Here is a 23143-nt window from a genome sequence, read left to right as displayed (position 1 = left end):
GCCGTGCGAACCAAACCGAGGCTCGGCCGCCGCGCGCGCGCGCTCGCACCGCCCCCCTCCCCGCCGGCCCCGCGATGGCGGCGCCCTGATTGGCCGCTGCTCGGCGCGGGGCCGGGAGCAGGCAGCGCCCCGCGGCCAATGACGGGGCGCGGAGGGAGATCTCGCGGGAGCGGGCGGGGGAAACGGACCGGAAGCGGAAGCGGCGGGCAGTCGGGGCGGCGGAGGCGGCGGCGCGGGGCGGCCCCGCGCACGATGCTGCGGCTGCGCTGCAAGGCCCGGGGCGGCAGCCAGCCGCTGCCCGGCCTCACCGCCCACTCCCGCCTCCGCGACATGCAGGCCGCCCTCGCCGCCCTCACCGGCGTCCCCGCCCCGGCCCAGCGCCTCCTCCTCGGCTTCCCCCCGCGGAGCCTCGACCTCAGCGACGGCGAGCGGCGGCTGGGAGACCTCGGCATCCACTCGGGTGAGGGCGGGCGGCGGCGCCTCGCCTCCGCGGGCCGGGCCGGGGTCTCCTCTCCTCTCCTCTGCTCTTCCTCCGGGGCGGCTCCGCGGGGCCGGTGCGAGGTCGGGGAGGGCGGGCGGGCTGCGGCCGAGGCGGCTTCGGAGGGGGGGGAGGAGGCGAATGGCCGCGGTGACAAGCCGCTTTGGGTCCCCCGCCCCCCCCCCCCGTCCTTTGGGGTCCCCCCCCCCGTCCTTTGGGGTCCCCCCCCCCCCCCCCCCGTCCTTTGGGGTCCCCCCCCCCCCCCCCCGTCCTTTGTCCCCCCCCCCGTTTTGGGGTCCCCCCCCCGTCCTTTGGGGTCCCCCCATCATTTTGCTCCTCTTCCCCCCCCCCTCCCCCTTTTTGGGTTCCCTCCCTGGCAGCATCGTTAGCTCCCACCCGCACGTCCCTCTCAACTCCCCTCTCTCCCTGACAGGGGACACTCTCATCGTCGAGGAGGACCCGTCCAAGCCCGGTGCTGACCCACCTGCGGTTGCGAAAAGACCCATGGCCAACTCGGTCAGGGAAGCGGTGCCGGTGCTGGCGCGGAGAGTGGTGCCGGCAGATAACTCCTGTCTGTTCACCAGTGTGTACTATGTGGTGGAGGGGGGTGTGTACGACCCCGGCTGCGCTCCAGAGATGCGCAGCCTCATAGCCCAGATAGTAGCGAGCGATCCCGAGTCTTACTGCGAGGCAGTGCTAGGGAAAACCAACAGGGAGTACTGCGACTGGATCAGGAGAGAAGAAACCTGGGGAGGAGCCATCGAAGTGTCCATTTTATCTAAGTTTTACCAGTGTGAAATCTGCGTGGTGGACACGCAGACCGTCCGAATTGACCGTTTTGGGGAAGATGCCGGTTACACCAAGCGGGTCCTGTTAATATACGATGGGATTCACTACGATCCCCTTGAGCGTAAAATCCCCGACTCGGACGTTCCTCCCCAGACCATTTTCTCTACGACTGACGATGTTGTTCTTGCACAAGCCTTGGAGTTAGCAGATGAAGCCCGACGGAAGAGGCAGTTTACCGATGTGAATCGCTTTACGCTGCGCTGCATGGTGTGCCAGAAGGGACTGACGGGACAAGTGGAAGCCAGAGAACACGCCAAGGAGACGGGACACACCAACTTCGGGGAGGTGTGACAACTGCATGAGGATGGGTACAGCTACTACCTCACTGATCCAGAATAAAATTCTGGATGTCCAGATAAGCTGTATGTAATCATAAAATTCCGTTCACAGAGCTTGAAAAGCGCATTAACTTAACGATGGCCGAGATGCACAGGTTTGCTGTGGTTAGTGACTTTGCCAACTGGTTTGAAATAGGTATCTTCTCGCATGCTAATTTATAGTATTTTGGCAGGTGGTATACACTGGCAGCTAAAACCTGATTCCTGAAATAATCTTTTCTTTGTGTGTGTGCTCTGAGCAGACATACAAAACCGGGCTTCTTCAACACTAACGTAACAACGTAGCCTCTCAGTTACAGGATTAATCTCTCTGTATTATGTTTTCAGGGTAATTAAGTTAATCTAAGGGTTTGGGAAACATATATCGGCATTGTTTATACTGAAAAATAGACTCTGCACATACAAGCAGACCTTGCGGGGGAAACTGCTCGCATTGTGCACAGTTTTTAGTGGAAAGAGCATCTCCAAAGCTGCCCTATGCTATGGTACCATCAGAAGTAGAACGTATTGTTTGTGTGAAGTCATGGCTTTAGAGAGAGAAATGGCCTTTAAGCTTTAAGGTAGCCTTCTTAAAATTAACGAGTAGTTGATTAAGTGTTGAATAAACTTATTAATCCTCCATAGGTAGTTTTTAGTTGCTTGGAAAATAACTATCAACCCCTTGGTGTTTACACTGCATCGGAACATAGGCATGTTTCTTGAAATTCTTGGCTTCTTCTTTATAATAACTTCTGGCAAGAGGGAAATAGAGTAGCTAGGGAAGTAACTTAATTTGCATCTGTTAAATACATCCAAACAGACTTGGCTTGGGTGTAGCTGATCTCACGGCCACAGTGTTACCGAGCTGTAGCAGATTCCAAATACTGTAAATTAGCACTTTAAGGTATGGTTCTCATTCTTTACAGGTAAGAAGTTTTGCCCTTTTTAGAAGGGCAGAGTGCTAATCCAGAAGGGAGGCTCAAGGTTTCTTCATCTGCATTCTGCCTTAATGCGTTTGATTTGTCACTGATGACTGTTCAGTAGCAAGACTCTAATTCCGATAATGAAGGGTGCAGTTTAATTGTCAGAACAAAACAAGCTGGGTAAACTGCCCTACTTCTTGTACTCCTCAGAATCAGGGAGGTTGGAATTGGTTTAATAAATCTTACCTCACAGAGAGGTTGTGAGGCTTAACAGTAAGTGCTTTGAGGTCTTTTAAAAGGTGCTGTAAAGGTGCACATTACTGAAAGGGATTTTCTTTTTAATGCCTGTAATACGTACTTGTTTTTAATGAATTTTAAGATACTCTTAGCCTTCTATTCTTTGCCGCTCTGTTTTGAGTTCTCTCTCTTGCACTTCTACAAATGGGGAGCAAGAACCTTCATCTTCATTTTGAGGCAGAAATAAACCCACTTTCCTGATGGAATCAGTCTAGCTAGCTTTAAAGGCCTCTGTTCGGTAAGGCATCCAGCTAAACTCCTGGTGCAGCGAAAACTTACTTTCTGCAGGAAGCGTGTTCCACTGAAGTTCTTGGCTGAGGTTGAAATACCTTAAAATACCGAAGGGGTCTTATTGAAAATGGAACATAATTATGTAAGTGCTTTGCTATAGCAAGTCATGAATAATTAAGGATAAATTGCCAAAAGCACTGAGGACCAAGTTTCTTTTCAATTCAGCATTAAAGGAGATATTCACACTGTTGGGAGTTTCCGATAGAAAACCACTTAGCTTCCAGTGTTAAACCCCACTTTGCTTATCATGAGGAAAAAAACCAAAAGACTGTAGAAGCTGATGCTTATGAATCTAAGGAAATAACCTGACAGTTCAAAGGAACTTGAAGATTACACTGTGTTCTAACTACTTGAGATGCAATGCTGTCTAGGAATGAGACCAAGAGACTATCAATCCTAAATCGTGTTCTCAGCATTCACACTGAAGAGGTGAGGCACCTCGGACAAGGAGCTGTTCCTCACCACTTGCCACCTGTAAAACGGACAGAATACCTACCTCAGAGAGGTGTACAAGGTGATTATCTTTGGGTGTCTTTGAAACAAAAGTGCTGTAGAAGCGGAAGATAAGTATTTATTGTCTGCCATGTTTGCAAATGTGTTGATGTTTGGGAGCAACACTTAGATTTTTTTTTAGCTTTGTATCTTGGATGGATTTCTGGAAGTGTGCAAAAACATTTTTTGGGATATTTCTCAGTTGCAGTATTTTTAAATTTAAACTTAGTTTTATTTAATCCAGAGTGTTTAGCTTTGCTTTATTGTATTTGCATAGCAAATCCACTAACAGAGTGCGAGTTCCATTTGAGGGCAATGTGTCAGTATCACTGCGTGGATGTTTTCTTTAGTTGCCTAGACAATAAAATCTCTTTGGTTAAAAAAATATCAACTGAACTGCTGTAATTCATCTGTGTAAAAGCTGATACTGTTACAGGCTGACACACTGTTCCAAAGAACAAGTAACAAGGGGATATTGGTGGAGTTGGAAAACCTTGTGTAGTTCTGAACTCTCCTGAACAGAATACATATAAAGGACAACTCCCCTTTTTTAAAAAAATTGTGAAAGTTAGGGATTTTTTTAATCTCTTTTTACCAGCATTTACCTGTCCTTAATGATACAGTTATGGAAGTGTCACAAAAATGGCATCCTGGTACTAGTAGGATCAATTTCTAAACATCGCTAATACATTTGCACTGAACAGTTGTTAATTGTGCAGCAAGGTCTTAGTTACAGATGTTTTAGAGCAGATGCGTTGTGGGGCACAGGCTCAGGTAGTGGCAGGAAGGGGTCACCTGTCCACACCAGTCCAGAAAGCCTGCAAGATATGGGTTTGTCCTTACTGTTACCACTTATTCCCATAAAAATTTAAAACAAGCACTAATTTCCTTGCTGAATACTTCAGCACATAGGTCAATAATTAAATGGGCCCTGGAAACTGAAATTTTTACTTTGGGAGTGGGCTTGCTGAAAGCTGGGTTATTAATACTGTTTTACTGGCCTAAACAGGTACGGACCTTTGCCTAAATAGAGATTTCAGTTTCCTGGTGCTAGTCTGGCCGTTTCACCAGCACTAAATTCCTTCTTTAACTAAAGAAGAGCCTAACACACTCTAATCATGTGGCCTTTCACGAGCATTTTATATTGTATGAAGAGATGCACATCTCGTGGTCCTAACAGCACTTTAAAACCTTGTCCGAGTTTCGACGTTTAGCAGATGTCGAGCAAGGACTTTCACTGATGTAGGTAGCACGTGTTCCCGTTGCAGCAGTGAGCGGTGTGAGCAAATGCTTCTAGAAGTCTTACCGATGTAACCCAGTGGTATAACATTCTGCTTTGTGTCATCAGTACGGATCGTTTGGAATAATATATTTCCTTAAACACCTACCCTGAACTGCAGAAATTGTTGATGCACCAATAAACGACTGATGCATGCATACTTGTTTAGTGTAGTCTCTGCCTCAGTTCTTGAATTTCGTTTTTTTGCTCTATTCACTCTTGTTCACCAGTGTGTCTTTTAATGCCTTCACACCTATATAATGCAGTCTTGGAGTAATTTACGTCTGCTTTCCCCCATCTCATTCCCTTTTTCCTTTGACACTAAGAGGCAGTCATATCGAGAGGGACTCAGCCTCGCAGCCTGCTCAGGCGTTCTTCTCTTTCAACTTGTTCAACAATAACATTACTTTTAATAGTAAAATACTTCCTCTGTGTACTCTGTCAGGCATCAAGAAGAACAACTCTTCAAGGTTTTACATACCTCCCCAGTCATTCACGCATTTACACGTATAAGTCATTAAATAGACAGACTTGAGGAATTTTCTGTTTGTGACATTCACATCCATTTCAAGCAATTGCCCAAAAGGCCGAGCACAGGAGGAAATCAGCACTGCTCTGAATTCCCCAGCCACAGCTGTCAGCAGGTTGCTGGGCTGCCTGCGTGCCTCTGCAACTTGGATTCTAGTCAGCAGCTCCTCTGCCCTGCCTTTAACAAGTCCCAGTTCTGTATATTACTTTCAGGGGAGGGGAAAAAAGTCTCCACTAAAGTGAAATAGTCTGTTGGAAAATGGACTTGGGAATGAATTTTTGTCATAGACTTCAAAGGATGTAACAGCATAGCAGCAGGGAACAGAACAGCATGGGCGCCGCCTGTTACCCCAGGGAAACCCGAGGGATGTTGCACACCCTCAGAGCTGATAGCGCATGAACGTCTCTCATGTTCCTATAGTTTTCTCTGAGAGCAGAAGTTACACACGGTTTGTAATAATGACCGCAATGTTTTCATATCAACTCGACAAGCACACACAACAGCAGAAGAGAGAGAAATTGGATTCCTGAGTTCTGAGTAAAGTTATGTAGGAAGGACGACTGGGGAGAGGAAAGGGACATCTCGTGACATGGTACAGGAGCAGTTTCTCCATTTGCATCTCTTCATGTGTGCTCACAGCAGGGCTTGCTTGTGGCGTTTTTGGAAGCGTGTCCCGTGTGCCCACCCCAGTTTTTGTAGCGACCTGTTCAGGAGTATCACAGTGCAGCGATCGTGATCAGCTGTGGGGTGACAAAGCCCTTGTCAAACTGCACTGCCAGCCCAGGAACACAGCAGGCATTGTTCTGACCACGTTTGGCCTAGAGCAAATAATGACATTGCCTAAGATTGAGGAAGCAGGGGCGAGGGCACGGGCACAAATGAAGGAAACTTCTGATTCTTTGCAGAATGTCTCTGCTGGCTGCCTTTAGCGCAGAAACACTCGAGTCGATGGATTTTTGGGATTTCAGACCTGGGCGCAGAGCAGATGAAGGCATCTGTCTTTGCTGTGCAGCCCAGCAGCCCTCCCCCTGGCAGGGAAACTCGTTAATAAGAGGAGCACAGAGTTTTCAGCTTGCTTTTTTGAAAATTACAGCTCTGTATCATACAAATTAAACGTCTGCCTGCGCCTTGAACGAAGCTATGCCTCCAGCCCTAGACCTGCCGTCAGGTTTTGCTCTGCTCTGGACAGGGCAGAATAAAATGACTTTAAGTTTGCTGAAATCAAGGTTGCTTTTTTTACTTTTCCGAGTCTGAGCACCAGAATGGTTTCTCTAATGAAAGAATAGGGGAGTTCGCAAAACTAGCTTGTCCAGGACCGTGGTGTCCTTGTCTATTATTTTTAGTTAAAGCCTAGGGGAAGATGCTGGGGAGCTGTATTACACAGTAAGACCTGGCTCCTGGTTTCTCAGGTAGAGTTAATGCTAACCAAGCTGTGGAAACAGACGGCCTCAGTTCTCTGCCCCTGTCCTGTAAAATGGGGGTAATAAATAGGGCTCCTTGCTTGGTTCACAGCCGTACTAAGACGCAATTATTGCTCTGAACTGCTGTGTAATACGAGGTATTGATTACCCAGTATTTTTCATAATTGATTTGTCAGCATACATGGTACTGTACATACAACTCGGTGTGAAGGAAGCGTTCAGCTGTCCTACACAGACAAATAGACACGGCTGTGTTAGCACGTATCTTATCTGCGATGCCGTACGGATGCGTTTCCTTCAGCGCCAGGACTGAATCACCCCTGCTCTGCTGTTTATGCAGAGGGTGAGGCACCAGGGGCCTGTCAGCATGCCAAAGTCCTTTCGTAGCACTGCAGGGAGTTTTCTTTGCATCACTTGACTACTTGCATATGCTTCATACCACGGACATGAAATCATGCTTTATTTTGGGTAGTAGCTATTTTTGTTCGTTGGAGGAAGAAGAATACAGAGAAAGACCAGGTTCTTTCCGGGCATCCAGTTTACAGCAGCTGAGCTTTCTCAGCAGCTCGAGGCTTCTCTTAATGGATCAGGACATTTTACCCGATCTATACAGAGCTCATGCAGCAGCTCTACATATCCTATTGCAAAGGTTTTAAGTCCCAGTGCTATCAGCATCATGCTCTCAGAACATGCTTGCCCTGCCCTGGGGTGTTTATTCATTGCCCTCTGTATCTGTACGTACAATACGAAAATATCTGCGTTTGATTTGCTCCTTTGTTACAAGCAGGCTCAGAACTAAGCGCAACTTGACAAAACCATCACAAACCCGACTGTTTAAACTGCCGCACCACCAAGCACCACAGCAGGTATCGCTTCCAGCAGCGTTTGGACTAAGCCTGGTACTCGGCTCTACAATAACCAGTCAGTGCGCTGCTGCAGCTCTGGGCACACTCACACACGTTCACATCTCTTACCTTCGCTGCAGGCTGGGGTGGGAGAGCAGAGCAGAGCAGAGCTAGCATGAGGCTCCCAGGAGCCCCCCATTTGCTGTGATTTGCTCTTCAACCCACCCGGCCCTTTTGTAACCAGGCACAGCTGCAGCTCGACAGGGCCGGTGGCAATCTCGGTGCTTCCTGGCTCATCGCTTTCCATCCATCCTACCGCAGCTTTAAATAACTGATGTTTCCACTTCCCTGTTCTGTGTAGCAGGGCACATGTTGCGACACAATATTTTTCTAAAAAATCATCAAAGCATGAAAACGTGAATGAATCTGGTGGCTGTATCAGATACGGGAGTTTGCTGCAGGGATTCTGCTTGAATATTTGGTTATTTTTGGACTCTACCTCACAGCACCTTGCAAGGAAATGTTTCCAGTGTGAGAGATGGGGGTGAGCCTGCAGAGGGGCTCTGTATCGCTCTGCCCCCGCAATGGGGGAGCTGCAGGTCCGCAGCTGTCTGTGCGAGCTGAACAAGCCCTGGCCTCCTCACCCATCCTCTAACAGGCAAATAGAGCGCACTGGTGAAGCTTTCCTTCTAAAATGGCTTTTTATCTTGGCAAGCATTTCCTTACAGCGTGCAGCAGCAGCAGGCAAATGTTGGGTTCCTGGGATAGCTTTGGTGATACACGAGTCTCCGTCGGTTTGGGCAACAAATCCGTGCTTTTGGAGCTGCGAGGGAACCCTGAGCTGAGGGACCCAATGCCCCAAACCACGGAAGAGAATCAACCTGTTGCGAGGTAATGCATTCGGCAGCACCCAGCGCAGGACTTAATTGCCAGGTGCAAAAGCGCTTCGGTCAGGGCTGCGCGCGCGACTCCTCCAGATGTCAGCGAGCAACTATGCGGCAGAACAGGATGTCAGATTAAGGAGTCTCCGGCGAAACCCGTGCCGAGGCCGGCAGCCGGAGCCAGGAAGGGAGGGCGCTGGGTGGTGCCGAGCACCCGCAGCCGCTCGCCTGGCTCTGCCCTCCCGGGCACTGGGTGCTGGCGTGGCCGCTGCGCCCTGGCAGAGCTGCTCCCGCGGGGCTGCGACGCACGCAGCCACCGCGCTTCTGCGGGGCTGAGCAGGGTGCTGCTGCGGGGCTGGGCTGGGCTGTGACCCCAACCGGGCTCTGCTGCTCCTCCTGCTGCAGCAGCACCCGGCAGCAAGGAGCTTGCCGCGCTCGGGATGAGTTCGGCTTGGCGTGGCTGCAGGTGAGGAGCTGGCTGCTGCCACGCGTGCCCGGCGAGCCCCGCGCAGCCTTATCTCTGCTGGGAGGGCGAGTTAATGTGTAACCCGGCCCTGTTTGGTTAGCACGGAAAAGCAAAGAGGTCCTGGGATAGGCACGGCCAGGACAAGGATTTGGGCACCGCGGGACGACAGCCATCCTGGTAAAAGAGCCCGACGATCTCTGTTCCTTCTCGCCCTCTGCTCTCTGTCCCTTTCCTGCTGAACGCGGCCGCGGTGAGGAGCTGAGCGCCTCTTCCCTGGGGGACACGGGGGCTGCGGGCACCCTCACGGCTGCTTTGCTTTGGGAGGAGAAGGGTGGCGGAGCTGTCACACCGAGGTGGCACTGGGCAAGGGACGGGGTGCCCGCAGGCAGCGGGGGGGAGCTGGGGAGACCCAGCGGCTGCTGGCGGCCGTACTGGTAAAACTCGTACTCAGGACAGCGAAGTCAGCTTGGGGAACTGCGACATGCACCCGATTTATTTGTTTAAATCGGAGGAACTGGGATCTGCTGCCATTGCCTCCTTGCTCTTTGTGTTTGGAGCTGGCAGGATGAGACCCTCTGCCAGCAGGTGTAAGGCACGGGGTAGGGCTGCACTGCCTTGGACAAAAAACCCACCGATGTTCCTGAACATTGCTGAAGAGCTGCGATTGAGCAGTTGTAGTAACTCTGGGCTTAAAAGAAAGTGGCCTCTTCACATAAAGCAATTAGCATTAATTGCTACCCAGCACCTCTTTGAAGTTTGAGGGCTCAGCAAGCTTTGCAGAGGACAGTTAGGGCAGCTGTTGCAAAAGCTGCCCAAACTAGCTTTTATTTCAGATAAAAAGTAACCTCTTATAAAAACATTTTTAGTGGGGGTAGAATATGTCATCAAAAACAGCTTTTCAAAGAGCACGTCTTTTAATTTAAAGGCTCGGTCACATTTTCTGTTTGTGGCAGAGCTGTTGTTTTGTGAAAGGAAGGAACTGTAAAACCCTCCTGAATCCTGAAAACAGATTTTTTCAGGGCTGGTTTCCCTTTTCCCTCTCCCGAGTCGGATGAATGTGTCAGAGCCATAATCTGCTCAGAGAACCAGCACAGAGCAAAATGAACCTCTTGTTCCTGCGCAGATCCCGACGTGCTCTGTGCTGAACTTTGCCTCCTCCCGGTGCCCGCGCTCGGCGCCGGCTTCGCAGCCCCTGCCTGCGGGTGGCCTTGAGGTGGGGGGCAGCCAGCCTCTGCTCCCGCAACATCCTTCGAAAGAGAGGGCCACTTGTGGCATTTCTTTTGATGCGCTGACCAGGCCCCTCACCAAGAAATGAGCTCTGCCGAGCCCCCCCGCGTGGGCTGCTGCTTCCCCTCGGGGCTGCTCGCTGTGCCACTGGCTCCGAGCGGCCGCTCCAGCTGCAGGCGTCAAGTTCAAGCAGGACTTTCGCTTCCCTGCGCCTGCTTTGCTCCCTGGGGTTTGTGCGGTGGGGAAGGAAGCAGCGAAGAGCATTGCAGCAATCCTGCGGGTCCCAATTGAGCAGGCGGTAGTCTCTTGGTGCTTGGAAGCAGGTTTGTTTCACATCGCGAATGTTTGGGTTCACAGCAAAACCACGCAGCCTGCAGAAGCCTGAAAATCCCCAGACCCACACCACGTCCCTGCTTCCTGACAGCTAAAAGCTATAAGCTTATCCAAATTCAGAGACTCGAGGGTGCTGCTGCTCCAAAAAAATTGCTTCCTCAAATGCGTGCTGGGTAGTAAACACTGCAGAAGTGAGACTGAAATACTCGGCTCTTCCTGGGTGGAAGCGTTGGATCTCTCAGGGTGTGGGTGGTGAAATCTGATTTTTGCGGCATATTCCAATTACAAAGGAATTCTTTCAGGGTCCTGCTCTCTTAACAAGGAGCCAGTTCTGCTCGCTTATCGCCAGATCTAATTCCCTGATCCTGCTTCCAAAAAAAAAAAAAAAAGCACCAGTGTGCTCCCGTGCGCCACGGCCAGGTTACGGCACAAAGAGCTCCTCTGTCTGCTCCCGCGTGGGATGGGGAGCGCTGGGGGGGGCGTTTGTTTGCTGCTCTCAGCAGCCTCTGCAGCCCAGATCCCTCCTGGAGGACGGGCGGTGCGAGTGAAGAAAGCACCTAATTGGCGGCGGTGGTGGTAAATTTTGGAAGATTAATACTTTACGGCTGTAATTATGGCTTTTGTAGGCTGCTTGGCCTTTCTCCCAGGCAGCGAAGCTCTCTTTGCTGGGCGCCCTGTGAAGATAACCGGCTGGCGTGGGACCCCCAGGGTGGTGTGGCAGGGAGAAACCCCAATCAGCTCGGCACCGCCGCCTTCGGGCAGCACCGCTGGTGGGCTGCGTGTGGTATTGGCACAGTGCCTGGCACAGCAGGGGACATCGGGGGGCACCAGCACCCCTTGTGTCAGCACATCGCTGCTGCCCATCGCCTGCCCAAACGCACCCGGACACCCCCGTGACAGCTCCGTGGCTACTGAGAGAAGCACGGAGCAGGGCAAGGCAGGGGGTAAGGGGCAGCATCGGGGGCCAACGTGCTCAGAATTTTGAGAGCACTTTTGGGTTGGCTGCTGGCGGCACTTCTCGGCTCTGGTGGGGCAGCGTGCATGCTCACTGCAGCCTTACAGCTCCTTCCTTCGCTCGGGAACCCCTTCTCCACACCTCCGAGTGGTCACCACCACCATGAGGAGGATGTAGATCAGTTCTCCAGGCCTCACTCTGCTTCTAATTCTTTTTGGGAAAACTTCATTTCCAAGGATGCTTTCAGAAACCACATCTGCTCCCTTCTCCCCTCTGGGAGCAGCCTAAGGACGAGCACCTTTGCACCCAGCAGCCCCGCAGCCCCCCTGTGCTCCCTGTGGCCCCGCAAGCGGCCTCACAGCCTAATGCATCTCCTTTCTTCTGCTCCAGCCGGGCTATCCCAGCCTGCGCCGGACACCGCGGCAGCCCGTGACATGCCTGGGAAGGAGCTGGGGCTGGGGATGGCTGGCTGCAACTCCGACAGCTGCGACAGCATGGTCAGCACGGCCTCCAACCACTCGCAGCGGGTAAGTCGCCCCGTCGCGCCCAGCCTGGGCACAGCTCACCCCTCTCAGCACGAGGTTTGGGTCCGATTTCTGCTCTCCCCAATTTCTGCTCAAAACCACTCCCTGCAGGTGCTGTGGCAGTGCCTGGGGAGCCCCGTGCCAAGGGCAGCACAAGGGCCCCAGGAATCCCTGCCCCAAAGCGCTCAGAGTCCTCCCCGCCTGCGTGGCGGCGATGGAGCAGACCTCAGTGCAGCTTGGTTCCCTTGAGGAATAAAACCAAGCTGCAAGAGCTGCCAAAGGGGCAGATTGGCCTGGCACTGGGCAGGAGGAGCCTGGCGGTTCCCCCATGCAGGATTAGACCAGCCGGATAACTGGGTCAGAGCGGCTCCAGCAAGGGTGGCTTCACCTGGAAAAGACACCGAGACTCCTCCCCAGCTGATGAGAGATTGAGTTAGGAGTTAAGGCAGAGACGAGCTGGGGTGATGGGTGTAGATGCGCAATTTTTCATTATCTGTTTCTTCAAACTTGTTTGTCTCCAAACACTGATTCCAAGATTGATGGCCTAATTACATCCTGTCTGACTTGGAGCATAATTGATATGTGTTAGTGCAAAGCTCAGTCCCGAACAGGTTTTCCATTTGATATATTGCAAACCAGAACCAAACCCTCTAAAATTTATTAGGGATGGACAAACTGGTTGTAATATTGCGCGGTAAAGGGTTTGGGTGGTTGCCTCTGCAAAACAACTCCACCTGGGACAATTTATCCCCCATGCTGGTTGATCTGATGCACTCTCCATCCGTTCCCCCACTTCGGTTGTTTGATGATACATCGCTTGTGGTGCCTTTTGACTTGGCACTTCTACAGCGATCATATCTCATGATGCTTGAAGTGCAACAACAATTAAGCAGGATCTTGCTGTACTCCTTTCTAAGCTGGGGTACAAATGGGAGAACAAGGAGAGGGACCACATCCCCAGGAAGCTTTCAGTATTTAGGACGTTTAGACAAATTTCTAGGATTCAGCACTGCTGGTCGGTACAGATGTCAGCATCTACAGACCACCCACGGTACCAGCCCTGTCATATTTCAAAGGAAAACAAAGAACTGAGAGGCAGAGGCCAAGTTTTCACAATGAGAATAACCTGCCTTCTGATGCTCGCAGTAGGGCGATGTAGAAGTGTCCCTGCAGTACCATCTCCATTAGAGGACATTCTCTAGTTGCCTGCAGCTGCAAAGTACCCATCTCTGAGCAGTCGCTGCCCAAGTCCCAGGGCCAGGAGTCGTGCCCCAGGTCTCCCCTGAGCTGCTGGGGCTGTGAATGGAAGTACACCTGCGTCTCCTATCCACACTGCCTTTTTCCTTTTCAGAGTGATAACAGCTATGACTATTTATCTGTGGAAGAGAAAGAGTGCTTGATGTTCTTGGAAGAAACCATCGGCTCGCTGGATGCCGAAGCAGACAGCGGGGTTTCCACCGATGACACCGACTACGCGGAGCCCCCCAGGCCACGGCCCAAGAGAGACGCCGCTGCCCGGGGTGAGCAGGGAATCATGCTCCTCCCTGGGGTGCCAGGGGACTCCACAACTAGGGTGCACCTCCTTGGCAGGCAGGGAAGGAGCAGGGCCCCAGTTTTATTCACATAAGCCAAAGCCAGCTGGTTTCCATCGCTCCACAGATAAGAGGAGGCTTCAGGCAGCCATAGGTAGGGCACCAGCTGCCTTTTCCCAGTTGTTGCATGCAGGAGCTGCTAGCAGCTATCTAACAAGGCAAAGAGCACTGCATCTTTTCCTGTGCTCTGAACAGGCCTGCACAAGTTCAGGCTCCTCACCACATGTGCTCTGTCAAATCCAAAGTATCTGACCTTTACAGCCAGAGCACATTAGCTGGGGTCAGGGTAAACACTGGGTGCAAGTACCCTGTTGTACTGCACTGGTTTTGGTTTAATCAGGCATGGGGTGTTCTGTAAGCAGCAAGATATCCTGTGTCCACGTGCAGAAAGGTGCATGACTTTTCCCCTCTCTGCCTAGATCTGGAGAACAGGGCTCCTCCTCCCGGCGCAGGCCAGCAGCGCGCAGCTGAGCAGAGGGGTGGCGAGAGCTCCTCCGGCCCAGCTCCAGCAGCTGTTCCAAGCCCAGGCTACTACAGTCTTCCAAGGAGCATCACTGCAGCAAGTGCACAAAGAGCAAACCAGGTTCCTGATGGCAAAGTGGCTGTACACGTCGTGGAGGACCCAGCGCCACCAGGTAAAGCTTCCCAGGAGATGGCTGAGGAGGACAGGCTTGGCCAAGGCAACCTAAGAACCCAGGTGAAACCCCTGCTTATCCCACCTCCAGCTCCCTTCCAGGATGACCTGGTGAGCCGTGAAGAGCAGCCACGGAGGAGCAGCTTGGATGCCAAGTGGGAAAACACGGAGGAAAGCTGGACACGGGCTGTGCCACCCCGGCCAGCCCCAGAGCACGCGTCTGTCCCTGATCTCACGTTGCCACCACACCAGGAGATGGGGAGGGAGAGCACAGCACTTCCTCGGGGCCAGCTGGAGCAGCCAGCACCACAGGAGGCCCCTCAGGACCCTGAAGCCAAGCGTGGGCCTCCAACAGCCCCCAAGCCACGCAAACTGCCACCGAACATTATCCTGAAAACCAGCAAAAACAGCCCGGTGCTGCTCGCCACAGAGCCTGGCCAGAAGGTGAAAATCCCCCCTCCGGCACCCGCCGGCTCTCAGCCCGGCTCTGCCAGCGATGCCGCTGCAGAAAAGGTGAATTCAGGGCAGCTCGACCCCAAGGAGCGGGAGAAAGCCAGGCGGGAGGCGCTGGAGAAGCTGGGGCTGCCCCAGGACCGCGGGGAACCCCGCGCCCGCCTCGGCCCTGCCCCTGCTCCCCACGGCGAGCACAGGGCGACGGAGAGCATGGCCCCGGGCGCACGGGCGATGCACTTCAAGTCCAACACCCTGGAGCGCTCCGGCGTGGGGCTGGGCAGCTGCATGGCCAGCACCAAGGAGCCGGCCACCAAGGGCAGCGGCTCGCTGGGCAAGATGTCCTTCATCGAGCGCCTCGCCCCCAGCTTCCTCCGCAGCAGCCGCCCCCGGCCGGCATCGCTCGGGGCGGGGAAGGACTTCGCGGCTCTGAAGGAGCCCCCCGAGCCGGAGAAGAGCAGCAAGCGCAGATCGCACCCGCTGCAGAGCTTCCCCCGGCCGCCCCGCTCCTGCGTCAGCGTCAAGATTTCCCCCAAGGGAGCCACCGACGAGCACCGGCGCGAGGCGCTGAGGAAGCTCGGCCTGCTGAAGGAGTAGCGAGACCCCCGGCACGAGGGGCTCACCCCGCGGGGATTTCCTTGGGGATGTGGCCATCAGAACCTGCTGCCGTGAGCCCAGCACCTCAGGAGGGGGGACATTGGGTCCCGCTGCCCCCAGAGCTGCGCTCATGCCAAATACAGCGATGCCACCTGTACATAAGGCTTTGTACATAGCAAGGGGTGAGTTATTTAAAGAAGCTGGCAGTCAGAACTTGGATGGGGTGCATCCCTTACAATGTCTTTAATGCATCTGGGGTCTGTCACAGTGGGGAAACTGTGGATTTCGCTTGTTTTAACACGGGTTGCCTCTGGATAAAAGCTCTCTGGAGAGAAGTGCTGGACTCTGCTGCTCACTTTGGGATTTTATGGTGGTTTTTTTTTTTTTTTTGGTAAATTAATCAAAAGCCTCCAAGGCCTGAGCACTCAACTGCCCCACGTGTACACCTCCCCAAAGCCACAACTGCCACGTGTAGAACTGCCAGGCTGACGGGAGCTGGAGACGTGCATCAGTGCTCCTCGGACAGTGACTGTGCTCACACCTGGCCCTGATAACCCTGGGTACACTGCATAGAAATAAGACACAAACATCAGCATTCATCATGAAAAGAGAGTTAAGAAGTGACAGACTGTGTTTTGGTGACAGAGCCAGAAATGCTGCCCAAAGCCAGAGAGATGCAAATCAGACAACGCCATCTCATTCCCTTTCTGCTCTCCCTGCATCCTTGAGACCCAAGATTTATGCTGTGCACCTTTTATGACAAAGGTGCTTTATTCCTGTAATAAAATTTATGTGATCGTAAAATAACGATGTGGTACAGATTTACTCTTGTGTAGCAGTCAGAGCTCTGGCGAGCGGTGAGTTTTACCCATCGAGGTGCCCTGACTTGCTGGTGCGAGCAGCCCAGCCAGCACCGTGACAAGGTCCAAGCCAGTCGGGGACCTGCTACAAGGCAGGAGCTGCAGAAATAAGGGTTTGTGTCGGTGCTTGCAGTAGGACAGGCAGGCACAAAGCTCTGCCAGGCTGGGACAGGACCTGCTCTGACAGTCCCACCCCACCTGCGTCACCTCCTGGCTCTGCGGGGACATGGCCCATAGCAGCCGGGTGGCAACGTGAACAGCAGCTTGGCTTGAAAAGACCATTTTATTTTCTTCCCCCCAAAACAAGCCTTTCATGCAACCTTGTTTTTTCAGAGCTGGACTTTTAGAAAGAGCCTCTGCCTGAGAAAGCAAGCGCCTTTGTTCCTAACAGGCAATTTCATTTCCAAACTAACGCAGGCTTGTTTTGGAAAGAGGGGCTGACCCGTGGAGGCAATTGCACGAAACAATTTACTGATGTTAATTAACTGCTGACAATATTAAGATAAAGTTGCACTCTACCGTTTTCCTAGCTGACCTTGCAGTAAAATTACTTTTTAAGGACAGTGTTGTGAATACTAAACAGGCTCATACCACAAAACCCAGAGCCAGGTTTCTAATTCCTCTCTCAACAGGCATAAGCAGAGCTTTGGTTTTGCATGGAAAGGGGAAAGCATCCCTCTGCAAGAGCTGCACCATTTTCTGAACCCCCAAATAACAGAGGTGTGCACAGGTGGTGGGAAGAGTACAAATTAAAAGCACTGACCCACATCAGGAATCCAAGGAATGCAAGAAAATATCTGATTAGCTACACTTTACGAAACCAGGGAAATGCTTGTTTGTAGTTAAGCAAATAGCTTAATTAGTTTGAGGCTGGCCAGCAGTAATGCAAACCTAGAGAGGAAGCTAGGAGATGCACGGGCTAAGGTCCAACCGAAAACTCAGTGTTTTGCTCAGTAAGTGCCATGCTGCAGGGGCCGGGCAGAATTACAGCTGCTCACAGTGAGAACTGAGCAGGGTGCAGGTCCCGTGCACAGCACCTTGGGCACAAGCAGCTCACAGTAACAGGGGTCAGAGTGAAGGGGTCCTCCATGCAAATTGGTAGACTTGGCCATGGGAAGGGAAAAAAGAGCAAGGGAATGCTCTGCTTTTACGATTTCGGTGCTTGCATCCCAACTCTCCCACCCCACCCTCCCCAGCCAGCTGCTTGCACACAGGGCTGGGGCCACCCTGGCCAGAGCAAGAGGCAGAAAGCACAGCTTGGCTTGAGAAAACCACTCCCAGATGTTGAAAAAGGCTCCGCAGGCTGCAGCTGCACCCTCCCTGCCACAGCAGGATCCATCCCCTTGTCCACAGCAGGGCCAGCTCCGGGCAGCACCACGCAGCCAGTGGCTGCTCTTGCGCAAGGAGTCACACAGCCCGCGGGGACAAACACCTTCCCTTCCCTTCTAATGACTGCAAACACACCTCACCTGTCAATTGCTATATTTTTGCTCGCAGGATTACATAGCAACGCCTGCTTTTGGCAGGGCTGGCCCAGGGTGAGCGATTACACCCAGAGGACCCAAGGCCAAGAGGAGCACTTCACCCTGGGAAGAGGCACAGCTCTGGGAGTTCAGAGAAGGGACACCACTCATCCGTGCAGCTGCTTTAATTTATTCCCTTTTGTTTGCATTTCACACCAACTGAGCCACGTGCACAGCTCCTGTAAGCAACCATCACTCCCGTAAATGACCATCACTCCAGGCCATCTGGGTTTAACATACAATCTTTAAAGCGAATTTTCTGCTAAGATGGCCAACCAAAACTTCTCCTCTTTCATTTAGACCATGCTCTCTCCTTTAAAGGGAATCACTTGCACTTGAAAGTCAAGGGCCTGGGGAGCAGAGCACTGGGTGGAAACCTCTCCTCCTGCAGCCCAGGAGGCAGCTGCAGCCCCTGCGAGCAGGCAGTGGGGCTGGGAATCAGCATCAGCCCCATGCTGGCAGCCTCCCAGGTGATTTTTCCCTCCACACCAGCCAGCAAAGACCACAGGGAGCAGAGCTCTCCTGCTCGGACGTAACCCGTAATCCACAGGCTCAAAGGAAAGCTTTACCTCTGCTCCGACCCAGCCCATGCCACTCAGCAGCAGTCTCCAAGGACGAGCTGCTCTGCAGCCAAGTGCCCGCAGCATCCCCGCTGTCACCTGGTGCACAAGCAGCCAGAACAGCCCCAATTTGCAGACTGGAAGGAGCCTGAGCCAAGCCCTTCGTCTCTTTTATAGGGCACTGAGGTCAGGTGCCTGGCTGCCACGGCTGCTGCCTCCATCAAGCCCAAAGCCTTGCCCAAGCACAGCTGGTGCGAGGGGCTGCAGTGATTGCTGCTCTTTGCACAGAAACGTGGTCATTTTTAACCTAAAAGTACTGACACAGTGTGCACAGGCAATAAGAGGACATGATAAAAAGCACTTGGCAGAGCCATGGTGGGTGCTTGGATTTATCCAGGTATCCAGGGGATGAGCAGGAGAAAAGAAAGAACAAAACCAAAATCCACGTTCAAGTTCGGCCAGACTCCAGTTGGGTTCCCGGGCTCTTGTCTGGGTACCTCTGAAAGCAGACTTGGTATCATTTAATTCTGGGCACAATTTTCCTGATTTGTGTCTGGAAGGCAAAATTACAGCAGACCCTAGACAAAAAAATAGCCATGAAGAGAGAACGTAGTATTTAAAATGTAACATAAAGAGTTGGCAAATGTACCCTCGATACCGGGATTATACAGGCTGTGTTTACACAGTGCAACAATCTTAGTAAGGATCCAAAGAAAACACTCAGCTTTGCATTTTGCATAGACTATTTATCCACTTTTTAACTATCAGTCCCGCACTGGCTCAGACATATCATTTCCATGTCTATGTGAGTCTGTCAAGACCTGCTAGCCCAATTAAAGCATTCTTGCATACATCTTTCGTTACAAAGATCACTTTCAGGAGAAGTGGTTTGTTAAATTCTGGTGGTATCAGGAAGCTGCCTTGTCCCTGCTCCCCCTGCGCTGGTCAGGATGTGACAAACCTCCCCTGGGGCTCAGCAAAGCTGGGCAGAACCCAGTGCAGAACTGGGCCAAATATACTTTGCATTTCTCTCCATTATGTTTTTGTTCATGTTCTTTGTTTCTAAAGGATGTTTCAGAGAAAACAGGCGCACGTACCCCCAAACCCTCCTCACTGTGGTTCCCTTGTGCACGGTGCTGAGTGCCGGAGAGCTAGCAACCTGCAGAAAAGCCGGACAGAAAGACGAGCTGCACCAAATGCATTCAAGTGTTTTACTGCAGACTCCTTCAAAATGAACACTTTTTTCTCTGGCTTTGGTTTGGTTTGCTTTACTTACCAGTGATGTGAATTTACCTGATATCTTAAAACCAGCTGAGGTCAATGTTCCTCACCCCTGCTCTTAAAGCCTGTGCTCTGGCTCTGCCTCAGCAGCCACCAGTTCAGCCCCAGGGAGCCCCTGCATCTCCCTTGGCAGGACGGTGTGGGTGAACACGCTGCTGTGAGATTTCAGCTGTTCTTTGTTTTCAAATACCCTTCAGCTTTGAAGTTCAGTAAGAGACGGAACGGGTCATTATTGTTCCTGACACAGGGGTTTGTGCGCAGTGATAACATATCTGACTTGTTTCAACAGCGCTGCCCTAGCCTGAATTTAATCATTAACTCCCGTGGACGCTGCAGAACAAGCAGGGGTGCTGGGATTTATTGGTAACAGCTCTGAGTGCAGGCAGGCTGCGCGGAGATGCTGCCAGCAGCCTCCACAGCTGCTTGTTGGGAGAACACACACCGGGGACCAGCGCGATGCCCATCTGCGTGGCACGGGGCCACTGCTCAGTTGTGCTGAGTTGTGCCATCGTGTGCTCATTACAGGAAGGAAGAGAAATTTCCTTCACAAGCATAGCTCAGAAGAGCAAATCCTGTAACTTGCCTGAAAGTCAGCTCTTGTTCGGCAATAGGAGAAGCTGCAAGGCCATGAAGCAGCCGCCTTTGCTGCCCCCGCGCAGTCCCTGCCTCTTGCTGCGGTCACTGTCACCCTGCCACGGCGTGTTCCTCGCTTCGGGAGTGATGCTCTGAAAATGTCCCTCGCTGCTCCAGGGCTGCTGAATCTGTTTGCTTTTCTATCTGAAGGAGGTGGAGAGCCCAGCTGTCCAAAAGCTGGGGTCAGCTTGGGACACCCGGGGAGTTGTGCAGAGAGCAAGGTGAGCATTCCCACCCCGGGAGAGCAAGGAAGCAGCTCGGCGCTAGCGCTGCTTGTTAGCACCCCTTCACAGCATCTCTGTCACAGGCAATCTGCCTCCACCCAGAATATCCTGCCACCTCACTGCTCTTCAGAGTGACTCAGGACATGTTACCCGGCCCGACCGGCTCCTCTCGGGAGAGCTCATCCGACAGCAGCCGCTGCCTTTGATCTCGCCCCGCTGAGCTCCTTCCTAACGCAGGCACAGCCGTGGCTGCTCCAGCAGCTCCTGCAGCTGGGGTGGGGACAGCTCCCACTATTGGGGCAAACCAGCCCCTATCCATGGGGCTGGGATTCTGCTGCAACATTGCATAAGTCCTGCTCCTTATCCCCCAGGGGCTGCTCTTTTCTGCCAGTTCCCCAGCGATTCTGCTCGTTTCCATCCGCACACAGGCTGCAGCACTCCCTGCAGGACGTAGGAGCCCCAAGCTGCATTCATTACCTTCTGTAAGGAGCCCACGGGATGCCAGGCGCTGGTGGCTCACCCGGTGGCAGCAGGTTTTGTCACCCATGGATTTCACCATGCCCCTGCAGCAGGCTGGCAGCACACAACACCCCAGCACGGACACCCCACGACAGCGGCTGCTCCTGGTGCTGAACACCCTCAGGCTGAACAAGGCAGGGAGCAAACAGAGGAGCCTTAACCCCTCCTGCCCGGCCCCACTTTGCTCACACACCTCCCTCCCTTTTCTGTACTGAGGTATGGAAGTGCCCCTTTCTGGACTGAGTGAAACGCAGAAGCGGAGCCAGGTCCCCCCCCCGTACCCAGAGAGGTCAGGAATTTGCATCCAAATAATAATAATAATAAAAATACAAAAAATGACTCTGTGGAAGAACTGTTTTCCAAAAAAATGACTCTCTAGAAGAGGTGTTTTCCAGCTGTGGCCCGGATCCAGCTGATGGATCCAGAAGGACCGCCAGGTAGAGCAGCTTTCTGCCTACGCGTTCCGGTCTGGGAGCAGCTCTGCCCCGCTCCCGGCACCGATCCTGCGGGGCTGGGAGCCCCGAGAGCAGCCCCTTAGGCCGGCTTTAGGGGCAGGTGGCCGGGCGGAGCGCCAGGACTTGCCCTTGCTCCCGGCCCCGTTCCCCGCGGTGCCGGCAAGGGGTCGCCGGGGCGCGGCGGCGGCAGCTCCGCGGAGCGACGCGCGGTGGCACTGCGCGCCCGCGGGGAGCGCCGCCCGCCCGGGCACGGCCGGGGACGGCCGGGGACAGGCGGACAGGGCTGGGGACAGGCGGACAGGGTCGGGGACAGGCGGACAGGGCCGGGGACAGGCGGACAGGGCCGGGGACAACCGGCACCCACGCGCTCCCCGCATCTGAGCTGCGCTGCGAAGGTATTTGCACCCCAGGAGGCGCTCCGGGGCTTTTTGCTGCCGGCAGCGCAAAGCAGGCGCTCCCCCCGGGGGCTTCCCCGAAACCCCCACCAGCCCGGGCAAGAAGCGGAGGGCAGGGGGGACCCTTCCCCGCTGTGCCCGCTCCGAGCCGCACCGAGAGCCGGGGTCTGGCCCCGCAGAGGGGACTTGGCCCTTCCCAGCACCACGGGCACACGAATATTTGGGGAAAGGTGATGAAAGCCGAATATGGGGCAGTTAACCCAGCGCCGCAGTTAAAGATGAATTATTAACAGTGGTGTGGAAGTAGGCTTTGTCTTATCGGAGGCAATAAAACAATTGTGAGAGCAACCTTTGAGCACGCCGAGCGCTTCCCGAACTGGGGGCACAAATCTACACCTCAGGTGCCCCTCCTGAGCCCAGGCCTCTGCACCAAGGCTGCAGCCCCTGCAGTGCCTTGGCTGCCTGCCCACAGGTGCCAGCTCCCATCCCGGTGGCAGTGCGCGGGGTCCCGGGGGACACTGCTGCTGCGCAGGGCTCACCAGCTAAGGCAGGCACAATCTCACCCAAATTGTCAGCCAGGTGAGGCCAACTGGGGTGACCGGGCTGTGGGAGACCCTCTCAGCCCAGAATGTGGTTTCCCTGCAGGGCAAGGACAAGGACAAGCAGCTCAGCTCCCATCCTCAGCTCACCCTTGCAAATCCCACTGTGCCCCGCAGAGGTGGCGTCGGCTCTGCTTCTCCCTCAGCCCTCGAATGCAGACCTGCAGAGGGGACTCTGGGTGCCGAGGGAAGGAGCTGCACCACAACCCTCCAGCTGCCCCTTTGGCATGGCAGGGGATCCCTGGAGAGGGCAGCTTGTCGTGGGCTGAACGTTTCAGCCACATCTGCTGCACGGATAAATAACATTCAACAGTCTTAGGCGTTTCTTATCATCAGTTTTATGCATCACATTTTATTGCTAGTACAAGGGCAATCCGATTGCTTTGCTAACAATGCGGTAAATAAAAACATCCTTAGAGAGACCAATATCGTTGCAGTACAATCAATATTGTGAGCTGGTTATTGCACAGGTTTGGTACAAAACAACAAAAATTACTGCAATATAAGTAATCATATCATGATAAAGAAAGCAAAACTACTTGATAGAGATACGCGTTCATCCAGGGAGATTCCAAAGTGCTTCAAACATTGACTCACACAAAACATGATCACAGTCTTCAAAGCATGCCTGTGTACAAGGAGTGCAGGAGTCGGACCTCTGAACCCTGGCAGCGCTGCACCGGGGCAGACCAAAGCTTTCCAGTAAGTGGTTTC

At 53.3% G+C, this 23143-nt stretch overlaps 2 protein-coding genes across 5 annotated transcripts; both read left to right on the top strand.

Annotated features, from left to right (window-relative positions):
- Nucleotides 1–96: 96 nt before the first annotated feature.
- Nucleotides 97–5086, top strand: YOD1 (YOD1 deubiquitinase). Its single transcript, XM_048071198.2, has 2 exons — nt 97–460; nt 912–5086. The coding sequence occupies exons 1-2, from the start codon at nt 139–141 to the stop codon at nt 1616–1618; spliced, it is 1029 nt and encodes a 342-aa protein (XP_047927155.2). The 5' UTR covers nt 97–138; the 3' UTR covers nt 1619–5086.
- A 3087-nt stretch (nt 5087–8173) lies between these two features.
- Nucleotides 8174–15770, top strand: C25H1orf116 (chromosome 25 C1orf116 homolog). Of its 4 annotated transcripts, XM_066983078.1 has the most exons (5): nt 8724–9245; nt 11974–12110; nt 13459–13627; nt 14119–14334; nt 14425–15770. In XM_066983078.1, exons 2-5 carry the CDS (start codon nt 12018–12020, stop codon nt 15378–15380), a joined length of 1434 nt encoding a protein of 477 aa, XP_066839179.1. In that variant the 5' UTR covers nt 8724–9245; nt 11974–12017; the 3' UTR covers nt 15381–15770. The 4 variants fall into 4 exon arrangements, with proteins under 4 accessions (XP_047927181.2, XP_066839179.1, XP_013045240.3 ...); XM_048071224.2 differs by lacking the exon at nt 8724–9245 and adding an exon at nt 8174–8612 and having other exon boundaries at nt 14119–15770; XM_013189786.3 differs by having other exon boundaries at nt 8727–9068; nt 14119–15770.
- Nucleotides 15771–23143: the final 7373 nt, after the last annotated feature.

This window comes from Anser cygnoides, chromosome 25, assembly GCF_040182565.1.
Source record: "Anser cygnoides isolate HZ-2024a breed goose chromosome 25, Taihu_goose_T2T_genome, whole genome shotgun sequence".
NCBI classification, from domain to species: Eukaryota; Metazoa; Chordata; class Aves; order Anseriformes; family Anatidae; genus Anser; species Anser cygnoides.
Note: the sequence above shows the minus strand (reverse complement) of the source record. Positions and strands in the feature narration are given on the sequence as shown.

Excerpts from the sequence above, each read along its gene's own strand:
- YOD1 (XM_048071198.2), top strand. The coding sequence starts at position 139 with ATGACGGGGCGCGGAGGGAGATCTCGCGGGAGCGGGCGGGGGAAACGG. Across the intron at positions 461-911 it reads AGACCTCGGCATCCACTCGG|GGGACACTCTCATCGTCGAG; the intron begins GTGAGGGCGGGC and ends TCTCCCTGACAG.
- C25H1orf116 (XM_048071224.2), top strand. The coding sequence starts at position 12,018 with ATGCCTGGGAAGGAGCTGGGGCTGGGGATGGCTGGCTGCAACTCCGAC. Across the intron at positions 12,111-13,458 it reads CCTCCAACCACTCGCAGCGG|AGTGATAACAGCTATGACTA; the intron begins GTAAGTCGCCCC and ends TTTCCTTTTCAG. Across the intron at positions 13,628-14,118 it reads GAGAGACGCCGCTGCCCGGG|ATCTGGAGAACAGGGCTCCT; the intron begins GTGAGCAGGGAA and ends CTCTCTGCCTAG.